Below are 15915 nucleotides of genomic sequence, written 5' to 3' on the forward strand. Positions count from 1 at the left end.
CCTTTTCCACTCTCGTTGCCTATTTAGTTTGCCTTTGTTTCATCTCCCTAGCTTCTGTTTTATTAAACCAGTCCCTTTAACATCTCATATAACAGTGGTTTGGATCTAATGAACTCTTTCAGTTTTATTTTGTCCTGGAAGCACTTTCTCTGCCCTTTCATTCTGAATGAGAGCTTCACTGGATAGAGTAATCTTGGTTGTAGGTTTTTGCTTTTCATTTCTTTGAATATTTCTTGCCAGTCTCTTCTCGCCCTCAGAGTTCCTTTTGAGAAATCAGCTGATAGTCTAATTGGGACCCCTTTGTACATAATTCTTTTCTTCTCTCTTGCTGCTTTTAAGATTCTCTCTTTATCTTTAATTTTTGACATTTTGATTATAATGTGTCTTGGAGTGGTTCTCCCTGGGTCCAGTCTCTTGGGAACTCTCCTTGCTTCCTGGACCTGCAAGTCTATTCCCTTCCCCAAGTCTGGGAAGTTCTCCTTTATTATATTTTCACTCAATTTTTCAAGTTCTAGTTCATCTTCCTCATTCTCTGGCAAACCAATGATTCTTATGTTGGGCCTTTTATAGCTGTCCCAGAGGTTTCTGATCCTCTCATTGTTGCTTCCCATTTCCTCTCGCTGCATTGGTTGACTGCTTGTTCCTTCTCCATATTCCAGTTTGTTGAAATGAACTCTGGATTTTTTTTTCTCACCATTTATCTCGTATGCGGTTTTGTTCCTTTCGTTATGAAAGTTTTTCGCTTCTTTCATATCTTTTTCCTGCTCTTTTGTGAATTCTGTAAGCCACCTGATAACAATGGCCCAGAATTGAGCCTCTGACAGGTTTCTTATCTGTTCATCTGTCAGGTTCTCTATCTGCTGTCTGGTGAGTTGTGTCACCGGGATTTCTATAGTTGCCTGCCTCATTTTGACAGATGCGTTTTGTTTTCTTGGGCCGGCTGTCGGGGGCAGTGCCTGTGTACGCGTCACAAATCAGCGACCTGCGCCTGCCTGTCCGCGACCTATTTCGCAGCCCTGTGGTGCTTTCTTTGGGGGCGGGGGTCCAAGATGGATTCACACAGTTATTCAGCTAGGAGACCGGGATCCGTCCTCCCGCCCCCCTGGGCCTCACTGTTCAAGGCGATGCGGCGGCCGCTCTCCCCAGCGCCGGAGTCGCGCACCGCCCGGGGCTTGGCCGCCGGGATTCCTCGCCCGGGTCGCGAGCCGCCGGGGTTTGACTGCAGCCGGGATTGTCCTCCCTGCCGCTGGGATTGCTCTCCCTGCCGCTGTCCCTGGTGCGGCCGCAAACAGCACCGCCCACTTTTGCTCTTACTTGCCCAAATGGCACCGCTGGTTTATAACTTCATATGTTGGGCTTCCGTGTAGTTTTATTTTCTGGAATTTCTAGTTATCCTTTGTTTTGAAGTAGTTGTATTCCTCTCTAGTTGTAGAGGGAGACTTAGCGTGTCCGTCTAAGCCTCCATCTTGGCCGGAAGTCTCTCTCATTCTCTTGATAGTGTCCTTTGATATACAGAAGTTTTAAAATTTTCATGAAGTCCAATTTATTTATTTATTTGTTTATTTTGCTACTTTTTCTTTTGGTATATTCAAGAAATATGGCTGAATCTGATGTCATGAAGATTTCCTCCTTTGTTCTCTTCTAGGTTTTATAGTTTTTAGCTCTCAATATTTTAATAAAATTCTCTCCACCAATTTTAGGGTGAAATTAACCATCAGTGTTGTGAGGACATGGGAGAGAATACCACATTTTATTCTGCTTAAGCCTAAGTGTTTATAGCCTCTTATTGAAAGAAATTATAAAATGATGGGATCACAGAGGTCATCGGATTCAGTACCTTTGTTAAAAATAGATGAAGACTGAGACCTGGATTTTAAAGGAATTAAAAATTTTTCTAATTAGTCTTCTAAACCTTTTAAACTTTCAGTAAAAATTGTCTTTCTCTTTTCTCATGTAATAAAGAAGTATAAACCATATTTTAGTTTCCTTAACAAAAATCTTGTTATCTATTTTGTAACTAGTGATGTAACATAGAGTGCAAGGATCTCTGGACGAGGAGTTAGGAGGCTTGGATTTTAACTGTGATTCTGCCATGATTTATGTAGTGTTTGAACATAGGGAGGGGAAGTGGTAAAGGAAGGGCCATTAGATGGTATCTAGTCTCTGTAGTGGGGGTTGCTTCTAAGACGATAGTTTATCTTCTATCAGAATTACTGAATTTAATTAGTGGGGGTTGTTTGGTGGGGAAAATATTTTCTTGGAGTGGGAAGATACTAGGACTCTCAATAATAGTTTTAGTATCAGTTTTTATGTTGTATGTAGCTGGGACATTATATATGTTTAATGAAGTATTGCCATTTAATTACCATTTTACTTTCATTTAGGTTTGCAGATGATTATAAAGTTGCTATTCAACAGACGTATTCTTGGATAAATCAGACTGATACTTCAGATAAAAATGGGTTCTTTGCTGTACCAAAAAATAAGAAACGTTCACGAAAGAAAACTGCAGTTCGTGTGCTAAACTTCTGGTGCTTAAATCCAGCTGTGGTAAGCTGATTGCTACATCTGAAAATTTGGTCTTCTAACTCAACACAGACAACTAAATAGATATGTTTGACTTCTCTAAAAATAATTTTATATATTGAATGTTGTTTCCTTCTAGGCCTTTTCGGATATTAATGGCAAAGTGTGGACGATTGTTTTGACATCTGGGACATTATCACCAATGAAATCCTTTTCATCAGAACTTGGTATTACATTTACTATCCAGCTAGAAGCTAACCATATCATCAATAACTCACAGGTTAGGATTTTTTTCTTGAAGGCTTTCAGTCTCTTTTTTTTACCTCAATATAATTCTACATAAACAAATTGGAAGGTACCTAAGTACTAGCAAACAGATCCTGATAGGAAATTCAACATTTCAATTTTAGAATAAAAGAAAATCTGTCATCTATTTAATAGTGTCAACAAAAAAAGGAAATACTAATAAATGCACTCCTTCAACCCAGTGAGTAAAAAATACACTTCGGATGCAAAGGCTGTATTACAATTTCCTAATTTAAATGTTTAGTGTTTTTAAGTGAAAATTAAGAACGAAACAAAATTCAACTTCTTTATTATAGTTCCTGTTGTTTAATTGTTTATGTGTTTCTCTTTTCCATTAGACTCTGGTGTATCCTTATTCTTTTTTATATGTCCACGTTCTTCCACTGCACCTAGATTAATATCTGGCATCAGTTAGCAATTGTTCAGCACATGTTTGAGATCTGAAATAAATTATAAGTCCTGTGACTTAAGATTTTAATTTTTTGTAACAGTACCATATAAATGTCATTTTAGTTTTCTTAGGAATGCTTTAATTATCATTTGTCGATCTATCTTCTGTTTCTTCTTAAGTAATTTAAAGTGGTTAGCTACGTGTTTTAACACCACCTCTGTGCCTAACACTCTTCTAATACTTTATGAAGATGTGGTTTTCAACCAAGGTATATTTGTTGGGGACATTTTTATTTCTCACAGTTACTTGGGAGTTACTACTAGCATTTAGTAGTTGAGAGCCTGAATGATAAGCTCCTATATAACTAAGAATTGTGCTTTCCAACATTGCAATAAATAAGAGTGAAGAAAAAAAAAAATTCTACATTTTAAAGCTGCTCTCTTTAAAGGCTCAAATAAATATGGGAAGTTATTAGTAAATGCGTTATATATGAGCCTATATGTCCATTCATTTGTTGATTCCCCCAGATTTTTATTTTAAAAATTATAAACAAGAAAAATTGAAAAAATATTCATATAGTGAACATCTTATATTCTTCACCTAGATTCATCAATTGTTAACATTTTGTATATGCGTATATATGTGAGAGAAGAGGAATGTTGCAAAATGTTAAAATTACATATGTGTGTGCAAAATATATGTAATATGTATGAAATACATATATGGCACATTTTTGGATAAACTATTAAAAGTAATGTGTAGCCCTGGCTGGTGTGGCTCAGTGGATTGAGCACCAGCCTGCGAACCAAAGGGTTGCGGGTTCAGTTCCCAGTCAGGGCTCATGCCTGGGTTGTGGGCCAACTCCAGTTGGGGGCGCACAAGAGACAACCATGCATTGATGTTTCTCTCCTTCTCTTTCTCCCTCCCTTATCCTCTCTCTAAAAATGAATGAATAAAATATAATATGTAAACATCATGACATTTTGCCCTTAATTTGTTTAGCATGTCTTTCCTAAGGAAAAGTACATAATCTTATATAACCACAATACCATGATCATGTCCAAGGAATTTAATATTAATGTAATAGAGTCAATATTTATATTTCTCCATTTACTCTCAAAAAGCCTTTTAATCTATTTATTTTTTAATTCTTAATTCAGAATCCAAGTAAGTACTGTATATTGCATTTGGTTTTTGTTTCTCTTTAGTCTTTAAAACAGTTTTCTTGCCCTTGTTTTCTGTCTTTCTGACGTTTTATAAAAAATTCAAGTCACCAATTGCTTTGAGGAATGGTTTATAATCTGGATTTATCTGATTGTTTCCGTATGATAACATTCAGGTTAAACAGTTTAGCAAGGATACGATACAGGCCATATTGTTACTTTTGTTGCATTATATCAGGAAACATTTTATCAGTTTTTCATATGACTACTTGATCATTTAAGTGATAGTTGGTTAATATGGTATTTGTCAGATGTCATCTTGCAAAATGTACTTTAGTCTCATACATCTTTTCAAAATACAGTACTATTACACTTCTCAACAATCTGAAGTGTTTGTATTGTCTGTAGATTACTAATAAAGTTTGTTCTTTCTCTTGATCAGATTAACTACACTAAGGTTAGAGCTGAATGAGTTAAAGGAATTGCATACAACTGTAAAATTTGGGGGATTTGATATTTTATGACCGTAGGTCATTGAGCATCAGTGTTTGTGAAAGTGTAGTTTCTATCACAGTTGAATCTTAGAAACTTGCCTACAGACGATCATACCAGCCCTCACTTCCAATATTCTGGAACTATTTTTGATTTATCCATTTCCTTCATTCATATCATCCAACAAAATTTTGTTACATGTTTAATCATGCAATACTGTTTAAGGGAATAGACAAATGAAACCCTTTTGCTTTCTTCCTAGGAGAATTTGATGATCTGCCCAAAAGTAAAACTTCTATAAATTAAATCTATATATTTATATAAAAGTAATTTTAAAAACCCCAACAATTTAGAAATAAAGTTCTAAACTTCTTCTTTGATCTTCTTTTGACATGTAGGTAATTAAGGCTCCCAACTAAATGCTGCTTTGCCTGCCTAGTTTAGGCCTAACTCTAATACTGATACATTTATATTCTAGGTTTGGGTTGGCACCATTGGGTCAGGCCCCAAGGGCCGGAATCTCTGTGCTACCTTCCAGCACACAGAAACATTTGAGTTCCAGGATGAAGTAGGGGCCCTTGTGTTGTCTGTGTGCCAGACTGTGAGCCAAGGAATTTTGTGTTTCTTGCCATCTTACAAGGTAGGGGAATATATTTTTTAATTTTATTATTATTATTATTTTTAAGTTTATTTTTTATTGTATTTTTTTCCATTACCTTTTATCCCCATTATCCCCTCTTCCACCTCTACCCCCAACCCCCGCAGTCACCACACTGTTGTCTGCGTCCATGAGTTCTTTTTCTTTTTTGTGTGATCCCTCCATTTCCTAATCCCCCACCCACCCCGGGCTGTGAGCCTGCTCTCTATCTAGGTGCCTGTCTTTATTTTGCTTGTTAGTTCAGTTTGTTTATTAGATTCCACATATGAGTGAAATCATATGGTGCTTGTCTTTCTCTGATTGGCTTATTTCACTTAGCATAATGTTGTCCAGGCCCATCCATGCTGTCGCAAAGGGTAACATTTTCTCCTTTATGGGTGAGTAGTATTCTATTGTGTAAATACACACAGCCATTTTATCCCCTCATCTACTGGACACTTGGACTGCTTCTAAATCTTGGCTATTATAAATAACACTGCAATGAACATAGGGGTGCATATAGTCTTTCAAATTAGTGTTTTGGATTTCTTTGGATAAATTCCCCGGAAATGGAATCACTGGGTCATAAGGTAGTTCCATTTTTAATTTTTTGAGCTAACTCCATACTGCTTTCCACAGTGGCTGCACCAATATGCATTTCCACCATCTTTTGCCGTCAAAAAGTCATGTGGAATTACCGTAATAAGTTTCCTAAGGTCAGAAGCAAGGCAATTATAGTTTTCTAAACATCACATTATTTTCCTTATTTATTGATTGAGGCACTGACTGATTGTTCTGTCACTGTTTTACTTGACAGTCTAAAAATGTTAGCAAGCAATGTTAGTTATATACTCTCATAAGAAGACAATTTATGTGTATGGTATTTTAATTTTTAGGTGCAACTTGCTATTTTCATAGTTGAAGGGAAAAGGAACATTCTTTTTCACTTTCATAAATTATACTTTTGAAAGTTTCAGTTATCTGAATCTAAAATCAGCTTTCTTTGTTGCCTGATCACTTTGGGTCTCTGGCTAGAAGAATGATTTTTTTTTCTTGTTTTTAGAATCTCTCTGATTTTTAATTTTTTCTCCAGTTAAATTGAGTTATATATTTTAGTCCTAATATTCAAAGAATTAAAACCACATATAATATATTTGTCAAAATCAAAGCTAAATTCCAATGTAGAGAAGTGGCGATTTCTTTCTTTTTTTTTCATATGAGGTTATATATGTAAGGACAATAGTACAAGCAATATATTTGACTGGAAATACTGACTTTAAGCGGTGGGGCCTTTCAGAGGTGCTTAAGTCATGAGGAAAGAATCCTTATGAATAAGATTCATGTCCTATAAAAGAGGCTCCGGAGAGATCCCTTGCCCTTTCCGCCATGTGAGGACACCTGTGAACGAGGAGAGGGCCCTTACCAAATGTGACCACACTAGTGCCTTGATCTTAGACTTTTCAGCCTCCAGACCTGTAAGCAATAAATTTCTGTTGTTTATAAGCTACCCAGTCAGGAGTATTTTGTTATAGCAGCCTGAATGGGACTAAGAGACATACTTTGTTAGCTAGAGATGCAGTAAATTAGTCCTCCTGTAGATAAACTGAAGGAATTGCTTTTAGAAGGGATTTAATCAGATTGCTTTTTTTATTAGAATTTCTAAAAATAAAATGGACATAAACATCTTAAAAATTCTTATAGAAAGCAGTATTTATTCCTGAGTGTGAACATCTACACTCGATAGTTATATTAAGGAAAACCAATAATTAAGTCTGGAACTAAAGTAAAGCAATATCTCAACACATGATAATAAAACCTTTTATATTTTCCAATCACAGTAGCAAAAAGTGAGCCAAGAATTGCCCAGTTGAGTAAATAAACAATTTTATTTTTTTGCTAGGCTTCAAAGACATGGAAAGAATGATTCTTTATATGCTAGGAACAAGCTTGGTGTGGGTTTCTTCTTAGTATATATAGAGGAAAAACAAATCTTATATAAATTATTTAAATGGACAATAATATAATTGTCAATGAAAAAGTTACAGTGGAAAAAAACAGCCTGTTTGTTGAACAACACACCATACCTTCTGGTACCAATATTCTCAAATGATTTAATTTTCATGAGCCAGTTTTAGTTGTTTAAAATATATTCTAATTATTGACATATTGAGGTGAAATGCTGTCACTTGACAGAAGGAAAGTAATACTCTGCAAATAAAAGGAAAGTCACTTCCTAATTTAATGTTCTGGAATAGCTAAAACAGTATTATAATTTTATAGTAATTTTATAGTTATTGAAATTGACTTGCTTATTGGGTGACTTTAGAGACTGACTATAACATTTAAATATACTTTTTAACATTTTTAGTATATTGCATGGATATTAACTCTATAATACATATAAAAATTTTTCCAGTTTTTCACTTATTGAATTATAATTTTTTGAAGCTTAAAAAATTATTTATTAAATTGATTCTCATACATACATAATAAAATGATTATAATGAAAAACAATAATCCCCTGCCTCACTCCTCACATTCCAGTTCCACACCTCAGAGGCTCCTCAAATCTTTGAAATATGCATAACATAAAATTGATCATTTTAACCATTTTTTAATCCTCACCGGAACTTATGTTTTTTATTGATTTTTAGGGAGAGAGAGGAAGAGGAAGGGAGGGAGGGAGGGAGAGGGAAAAAAAGTGAGTGAGAGAAAAGAGAAGCATTGATGTGAGAAAGAAACATCGATGCGAGAAAAACATTGATCTGTTACCTCCCATATGTGCCCTGACTGGTGATCGAACCTACAACCTAAGTATGTGCCCTGACCAGGAATCAAACCTGCAACCTTTTGGTGTAGGGGACAATGCTCCAATTAATTGAGCCACCTGGCCAGGGCTTGCTCACAATCATTTTTTAAAAATCATTTATTTATTTTAATTTTAATTTATTTATTTTAGAGAGAGAGAGAAAGAGAAAGACATCAATTTGTTGTTACACTTAGCTATTTATGCATTTATTGGTTGACTCTTGTATGTGCTCTGACTGGAGATCAAACCTGCAATCTCGGTGTGTTGGCACAATGTTCTAACGAACTATGTTACCCAGCCAGGGCCTTCGTTCCAATCTTTAATGTTCACGTATAGTTAAGCTTTGTAATAGAGGCCAATGGATTTTTCCTTTTGGCTTGACATATCAGATTGGCAGTTTTTGAATTTAAATAATTTTGGGTATTGTCAGGTGGGAAATGACTGTGATGCAATGGTAGCCTCCAAACACCTTTATTAGGCTATCCCAGAAGTAACGGGACAGAGAGAAACTGACAGATCAAAAATTAAGATGCTTCAATCACATAGTTTTTAAAATAAATTTAAGACACACACTAAGCAAAGGGGAATAATTGAGAGTAAATACATTTAGGGTAGAGTCCAAGTGGGTAGAAGGACCACATTACCTATATTCCCGAGTTATGGATTTTTCTCTTTGCTGCATCCACTATCCTTGTAGATAGTGTGTTTACAGAGACAAGAAATGAGGTTTGAGCAAGATGGCCCAATAGATGGAAAGTGCTTAAGACACTTTCATTAAAGAGAAAACTAGGGGCAAGTGCATTTGGCCACACCTGTAGTTCACCGATTAGCCTGCCGAGTGACTGTGGATTTATTTGCCTTTCTTGGGAATATCATGCATGGGCCACGAAGGGTGGCTAAATTAATATATTATGAATATTGAGTGTTTTACATGACTCACAGAGAAGGAAAACTCTGACTCCAAAAAACCTCCGCTGCCTTGCGGCATACCTCTTCAGGGGAAAGGCTAAGGGAGTAAACCCCGACAGAAAATCCGGAGCCGGAGTCCCTAAGGCGGTTTGACGTTGTAGTCAACACCGGCAACTCCTGCGGCGCACCTGAAGCCAAGCTGTATTGACTCCGTCTTTCCCTTGGACCCTTCAGCTGCGAAGAGAGGGGGGGTCTGCTGCATGGGCAACAGCAGACCCTCCATATCACCCTGCCCAGGCTCTGTAGCTTCAGCTTCACTGGAGAGGACACTCCAGCGTCATCGCAAGATGTCGATTCAACACGGGAGGAGACAGATACCGTGTCACTCCCGAGTCGGACTGCACAGCCATTCTCGGCGGTGCAGATAGACTCTTAAGAAGCTACACCATCGTCTCTCGAGACGGACGGCTGCCGACGACGACGACGACAACGACATGACTCAGATATATTTACTATACAGCAGTCCCTCTATATCGTGGTTCACTTATCGCAGCCTCACTGTATCGCGGGATTTAAAAAAATATTGTATTTAATTATTTATCACGGATTTTTCGCTATATCGCGGGGTTTTGTGTTACTGTGTACGTATGTTGTTAAAGTTACGTAGGTTTAAGGGTGTAGAATATGTTTAAGAACATAAGTAGTGTTTATAAAAATGTGGGAAAGGTTAATAAGGGGCTGGAAACGGTTTATAAGTGTGTGAGAAAGGTTTATAAAGCCTTAAATATATATGTAAATACTAAAATAAATGTAAGGTTCCTACTTTGCAAATTTTCACCTATTGGGGAGTGGGGGGGTCTAGAATGTAATACCCACGATAAGTGAGGGAATACTGTATCTTGAATTTTTGGTGTCTTACAGGTTTTCAGCTTTTAGCTATGGTGTAAACATCTTAGGAATTTTACCCATCCATTTGGTTTCTTGTGTAATAGAATTTGAATGATCTTGAATATACAGATATACAAACTATAGATGTGAATTCTCTCAATCTCTTGCCTTCATTTTTAAGGTGCCCAGTACTGAAGAATTATCACATTTTAAAATTCTTTCAAAAGAGACAGCACTTTTTATAGGAAATGGTGAATGAATGGCTAGAGCTCATACCAGTGCATTGGTATTTGCCTTGGTACAAAGTACTATTTCTGAGGAGCTTTTAGAAGTAAAATTAGCCACTTGCCTGGTTGAGATAATGTTAGCTTGAAGATGTTATAACTAGGAAGTCAGGGTAACATGACAGATAGTGAAGGGAAAAATATCTTCAAGTAAAAGATAGTGCAGATAGCATCTCAATGCAGAAAAGGCTATAGGTAATGTCTGTTTCTTAAAAAAAAAAAAAAAGAAAAACGTTTTTTAGAGCAGTTTTAGGGTCACAGTAAAATTGAGTGGGCAGTAGAGAGAGCTCCCATATACCCCCTACCCCAACATGTGCATTGCTCTGACATTATCAACACCACTCACCAGAGTGGTACATTTATTATACTCAATGAATTTATAGCACCCCAAGTCCATAGTTTACATTAGGGCTGCTCTTAGTGTTATACATTCTATGAGTTATGATAAATGTATTCTGTCATGTATCCACCATTATAGTACCACACATAGTGGTTTCACTGCCCTAAAAATTTCTCTCTGCTCCACCTGTTCATTCCTCCCTGTTGCCAGTCCTTAGCAACCACTGGTCTTTTTACTGTCTTTTTAGTTCTGCCTTTTCCAGAATGTCATACGGTTGGAATCATACATAGGAAGCCATTTCAGATTAGCTTCTTTCACTTAGTGTTATGAATTGCAAGTTCCTCCATGTCTTTTCTTGGCTTGATAGCTCTTTTCTTTTTAGTGCTGAGTATTATCCTGTTGTCGGGATGTGCTGCCGTTTATGCGTTTGCCCACTGAAGGACATCTTGGTTGTTTCCATGTTTTGGCGGTTACGAAGAAACGTGCGGTAAACATCCGTGCGCAGGTCTTTGTGTTGTTTTATTGCATCATTCCATCTTCTGTTTCCTTATTTTAGTTTTTTTAGCATTATTAGAAATAATTGATGAGTAATAATGGCTAATTATGGAATGATTTGTAAGATACTGAAATAGCTGAATATTTTAAGATATTAGTAGTTACGGGGATGTAAAGCACAGCTTAGGGAATATAGTCAGTAATAATTTAGTAACCATGTATGGAGCCGGGGGGGGGGTACTTGAATTATCGGGGGGATCACTTTGTAAATTATATAATTGTCTAACCACAATTCTGTACACCTGAAACTAATGTAAAATAATATTGAATGTCAGCTGTAATTGGAAAATAAAATAATATAAAAATGCCTTGGTCTAAAAAAAAAAAAAAAGAAAAATTATGTCAGTAAGATCCCATAATTAGAATTATAAAAGAGTTTAGTAAAAGTATGTGGTCATTGCAAAATACAATGGGTTTTATCCAATTTTTACAGTAAATTTTTGCTTTTTTAAGGGGGGGCGTCGAGGGAAGTTCTCTAAGAAAAAAAGTGATGAAATATCAATCTTTACAAATAGTTAGAAATGTTCAAAAGTGAAAAATGGGTCCATCAGACCCTCATAGTATACCAAGGTTTAAGAATCTTTAGTGATTCTTTGTTTTGTGAAAGATAAAGCCTAAAATCTTTTGCATTGCCTAGAAACGTTGGTTATTTTTCAGCTTTACTCCCAGCATGCTTCTGTCCTATGTATACCTTTTTCAAAGCACATTGCATTATGAATGCCTTGAACCACATTTTGATATCTACCTATGTGTGGTAGGCAGAATTCTAAAATGGCCCCCCAATATCCCTGGCCTTTGATTTGCACACTCCTCCCATTTATTCAATCAAATACTAATGTAGGTACTGCTGTGAAGGGATTTTGCCTAAGAAGTCAGGAGGGTGTAAGGGAACTAAATGGTAATGGGAAAAAAATATAATGAAGATTAAATTTTTTAAAAAATTAGTTGACTTTAAGAAAGGGTGAGATTATCTAGTCAGTCCTGATCTAATGACAGATGATGATTTTTGCAGAAGATGAGGTCAGAGAGACATGCTCTAGCTGGCCTGGAAGAAAGCAGGCATTCAAGTTGTAAACTGACTGGTGGGAGAGGTGGGGCATGTGTCAAGGAATTCGTAGGAGCTGAGAACAGTTCTGGCCAATAGCTAGCGGGGAAAAGGAAGCACTTGTCCTATAGCTAGTAGGAAATGAATTTGTTCAACTACCAGACCTTGAAAGTGAACCCCAAGTCCAGGTGAGAACTGCAGCCCCAGAAGACATCTTAATTTCAGCCCAGTGAGACCTTGAGCAGAGAATCCAGTTGTGCTGTGCCTGGACTCATGATATACAGAAAATACGATATAATAAATGGGTTTTTATGCTACAACTTTTAAGACAATTAAGCGCTACTAGAACCATCTTACCGAATAACCAAATGAACTTTTTGGCCAACCCAATAATAGTGCAGGTTCACTGACCTCATTATAGTTTACTTTAATTATTAACCTTTAATAGAGGAATAGAAAGAAAATGAGTTGTGTTTTTTTTTTCCTGCAATTAATCTATTCAGGTAAGAAATGAAACATATAGATGAATGTGTGGATAAATTTATTAGTTCACATTTCAGCCAACATTTAGGAAGCCATTACTTCTTAACTCTAAAGTAGCAAAACTGGTCAAATATATGCATTTTAACCAAATATTTTCTTCAGACATTGATGAACTTAATTATGTTGATCAATCAAAAGAAATTTAGAACTTATGTTTTAAAGAGTCAGGAATTTGTTCCATACATAAGTGGGTATTGAGTCTTTATTGTTTTGTGTCCAAGAGATTTCAACAAAGTAGCTTATCATGAGGAACTGTATAAGTTAGTTTTGAAATTCTATTTCATTTGAAATTTTTTACATTGTAAGTATCATTGTGTATTTTTATCAGAATGTATCGATAAAATGTATCAATAAACGACTGCAAATAAGCATATCAGTTTCAGTAGTGCAGTTCTTAACTTTTCCAGAGTGGTTCTTTTAATAAAATTGTGCAAGAGAACTTTCCTTAGGAGGACTGTAGAACCTTTGATTTTTATTTAGATTGGCAACAAGTAAAAGGGATCTTACGTTCACTTCAGGATGGTATTCCTTGATATTATTCTTCCTAGTGCATTACTAACAGCATCCAAATTTGTTGAAAGTTTGATCCTGAAATATAGCCAAGCCTCTTAAGGTGAAAGTGCTAAATCAGATATCGCCAAATAGCTAGAGTATAGGAAGTTGTTTCAATAGAAATTAAAACTTTGGTTTTCTTATATTTTATGTTTGAATACAGCATGAATTAAGGATATATTCATTTTTACTGTAATTTAAAAATTTATGAAAAACACTGCTACTTTATTTTCAATTTTTATTACTATTTACAAGGAACTATTTTATTCCTAACATGTGCCATGTATGGGTACGTATAACTGAATAAAAGAAAGTAAACATTTCTTAAATATTAGTACCTCATGAAATGAATAGTGAAGAATCATCTTCAGATGGAAAAATATGACAGGTTTTATGTGTGAGTAAATTATGTGAAAAAGATTACAAAAGATGGTAGTCTGTTTAGGCAGGCCTATTAAAAGCATTAAGACTTGAGTACTGGCTATTAAAGTGAGTAAATGGCAATATTATAAAGTTAAACACATGCCAAAAAACATTTTCCAGAGGACTAAGATTGTAACAATACCATTAATGAGGGCAAAGAGGTTTTAATGCAATTTGCACTTTCTAAAGTTTCAAAAAGAGGCTTTGAGTTAGTGCATTATTAATGTACTGAACATCTGGAACTGTGTAAAAGCTACAGACGTTGAGCAAATGCAGGATTTCCCCACTAGGTTGCATTCTAACTTTCTGCCTCCCTAGTGAGATACCGGTTTTAAGAAGCTTGAAAAAGTAAAATGACAATAACCAGATAAGGAAATAACATTCCAAAGTGTCTTTTAATTGGTGAGATCTGACTTTTTAAAAAAGTCCCTGAGTTTACCAAATCCAAGTGAAATGATGTGAACACCAAGTAATTGGTTAAATCATCTATCACTATATGTGGGCTTGTCTCTCAGTGTGTGAATAGTGTTTGCTCTTTAAGAGCTAAGTAAACGATTTCATAACAGACATACCTCACATTTTTTCATATACATAAGTCTTACAACCTGAGAGATGGCTCCGTATCAGTGTATTTCCCTCTAAGTTATTTGACTTTTAGGATACTTCAGAGAATTAAAAAATCAATTGAATTATGTGTGTGTTTAGTTATTTTGTATGATTTCTCTGGCAAGGGGAAGTAATTAAGATGTATAAATGTGAAGGCTGAGTGTCACCCTGCAGTGATAACAGAAAGGCTGTAGACCTGAATCTTTTGTTATCTCAAATGGAAAATTTGCTGTAGACCATTTTCGTCAAAAGAATCAGTATTTCTTACTATATTTTCTAAATACAGTAGGAAACCATTTGAGGCTTTAGCCTTCATTTGTAAGGGGTTGTGCTGGCTGTGGTGCGGAAATGGACTGCAGAGAGTAAGAGGACTGTGTAGGAGTCCCCTGCAATACGTCGTGTGAGAAGTGGTGGTGCCGTGGCCACCGTGGCAGCAGTATTTTTGGAGCCGAGATGCAATTTGAAAGTAGTGCTGGCGGGGTTTGCTGATAGCTGGGACGTGCAGTGTGATAGGGAGGGAGCAAGGCTTTCTGGGCGGGCTTTTTCCTTTACGTGTAATCGACTGCCCGTCAGTCCCATCTATGTGCGTTCTTGCAGGAACATTTATTGTCTTGGTTTCCCAGTTTGTAGTTCAGTTCTGATCTCTGCCCTCAGTGCCACACTCTAAGGAAAAAACTCACTGCTGTGTGTCCCCTCTATTCTCAGTAATCTACAAGGCAACCTCACTTCTGGCTCTAGGTGTGCGGGTTTTTACGCATCAACCAATTCTTTGACCCCGGCTACAATTTAGCTTAATTCTGACACTACCCACTTAGAGGTCGCACTAGATCCCACAGGTTAAGGGCTCAGTCCCACAAAACTGCCTCCACTTCCAACGCCAATCTCGGATTCAGATTGTTCCTGTGCTTCTGAGAGACTGGCTGTAAATTGGAGGTTCCCACAACCCCCTCCTTGGGTTTAGTTAATTTGCTGTAGGGTTCACAAAATTCAGAGAAACATTGGCTTATATCTACCAGTTTATTATAAAGGACAGATGAACAGCCAGATGAAGAAGTATATGGGGTGAGGTCTGGAGGGATCTCAAGCACTGGAGCTTCCGTCCTCATGGAATTGGGTGTGCCCCCTCCAGCATGTGGAGGAAGCTCTCTGAACTCAGTGCTTCTGGGTGTTTATGGAGGCTTCCTTATATAGGCATGCTTGACTAAATCATTGGCCATTGGCGATTGATTCCACCTCTAGCCCATCTTCCCTCCCTGGCGATAGGAGATGGGGCTGACAGTTCCAGCCCTCTAATAATGTGGTTGATTCCCCTGACATCCAGCCACCATTCTTAGGTTACTTGAGGGTGTGGTTGAATGGGGCTTGTATAAATAATTTCACCTTTATGGCTCTGAAGCTGTTTTAGGATCTGGGAACAAAAGATGTCCTTCTTGCTGCTATAGCTCA

The 15915-nt window shown here is 36.7% G+C and overlaps 1 protein-coding gene across 1 annotated transcript in view; it reads left to right on the forward strand.

The window, feature by feature from the left end:
* Positions 1–15915, forward strand: part of BRIP1 (BRCA1 interacting DNA helicase 1) — a 105075-nt gene that overhangs the window by 43970 nt on the left and 45190 nt on the right. The window contains 3 exon segments of the mRNA XM_090292045.1: positions 2385–2550; positions 2666–2806; positions 5357–5518. Coding sequence (XP_090148171.1) covers positions 2385–2550; positions 2666–2806; positions 5357–5518 — 469 coding nt within the window.

This window comes from Furipterus horrens, unplaced genomic scaffold, assembly GCF_987537825.1.
Source record: "Furipterus horrens unplaced genomic scaffold, mFurHor1.1.pri manual_scaffold_11, whole genome shotgun sequence".
In the NCBI taxonomy this organism is placed as follows: Eukaryota; Metazoa; Chordata; class Mammalia; order Chiroptera; family Furipteridae; genus Furipterus; species Furipterus horrens.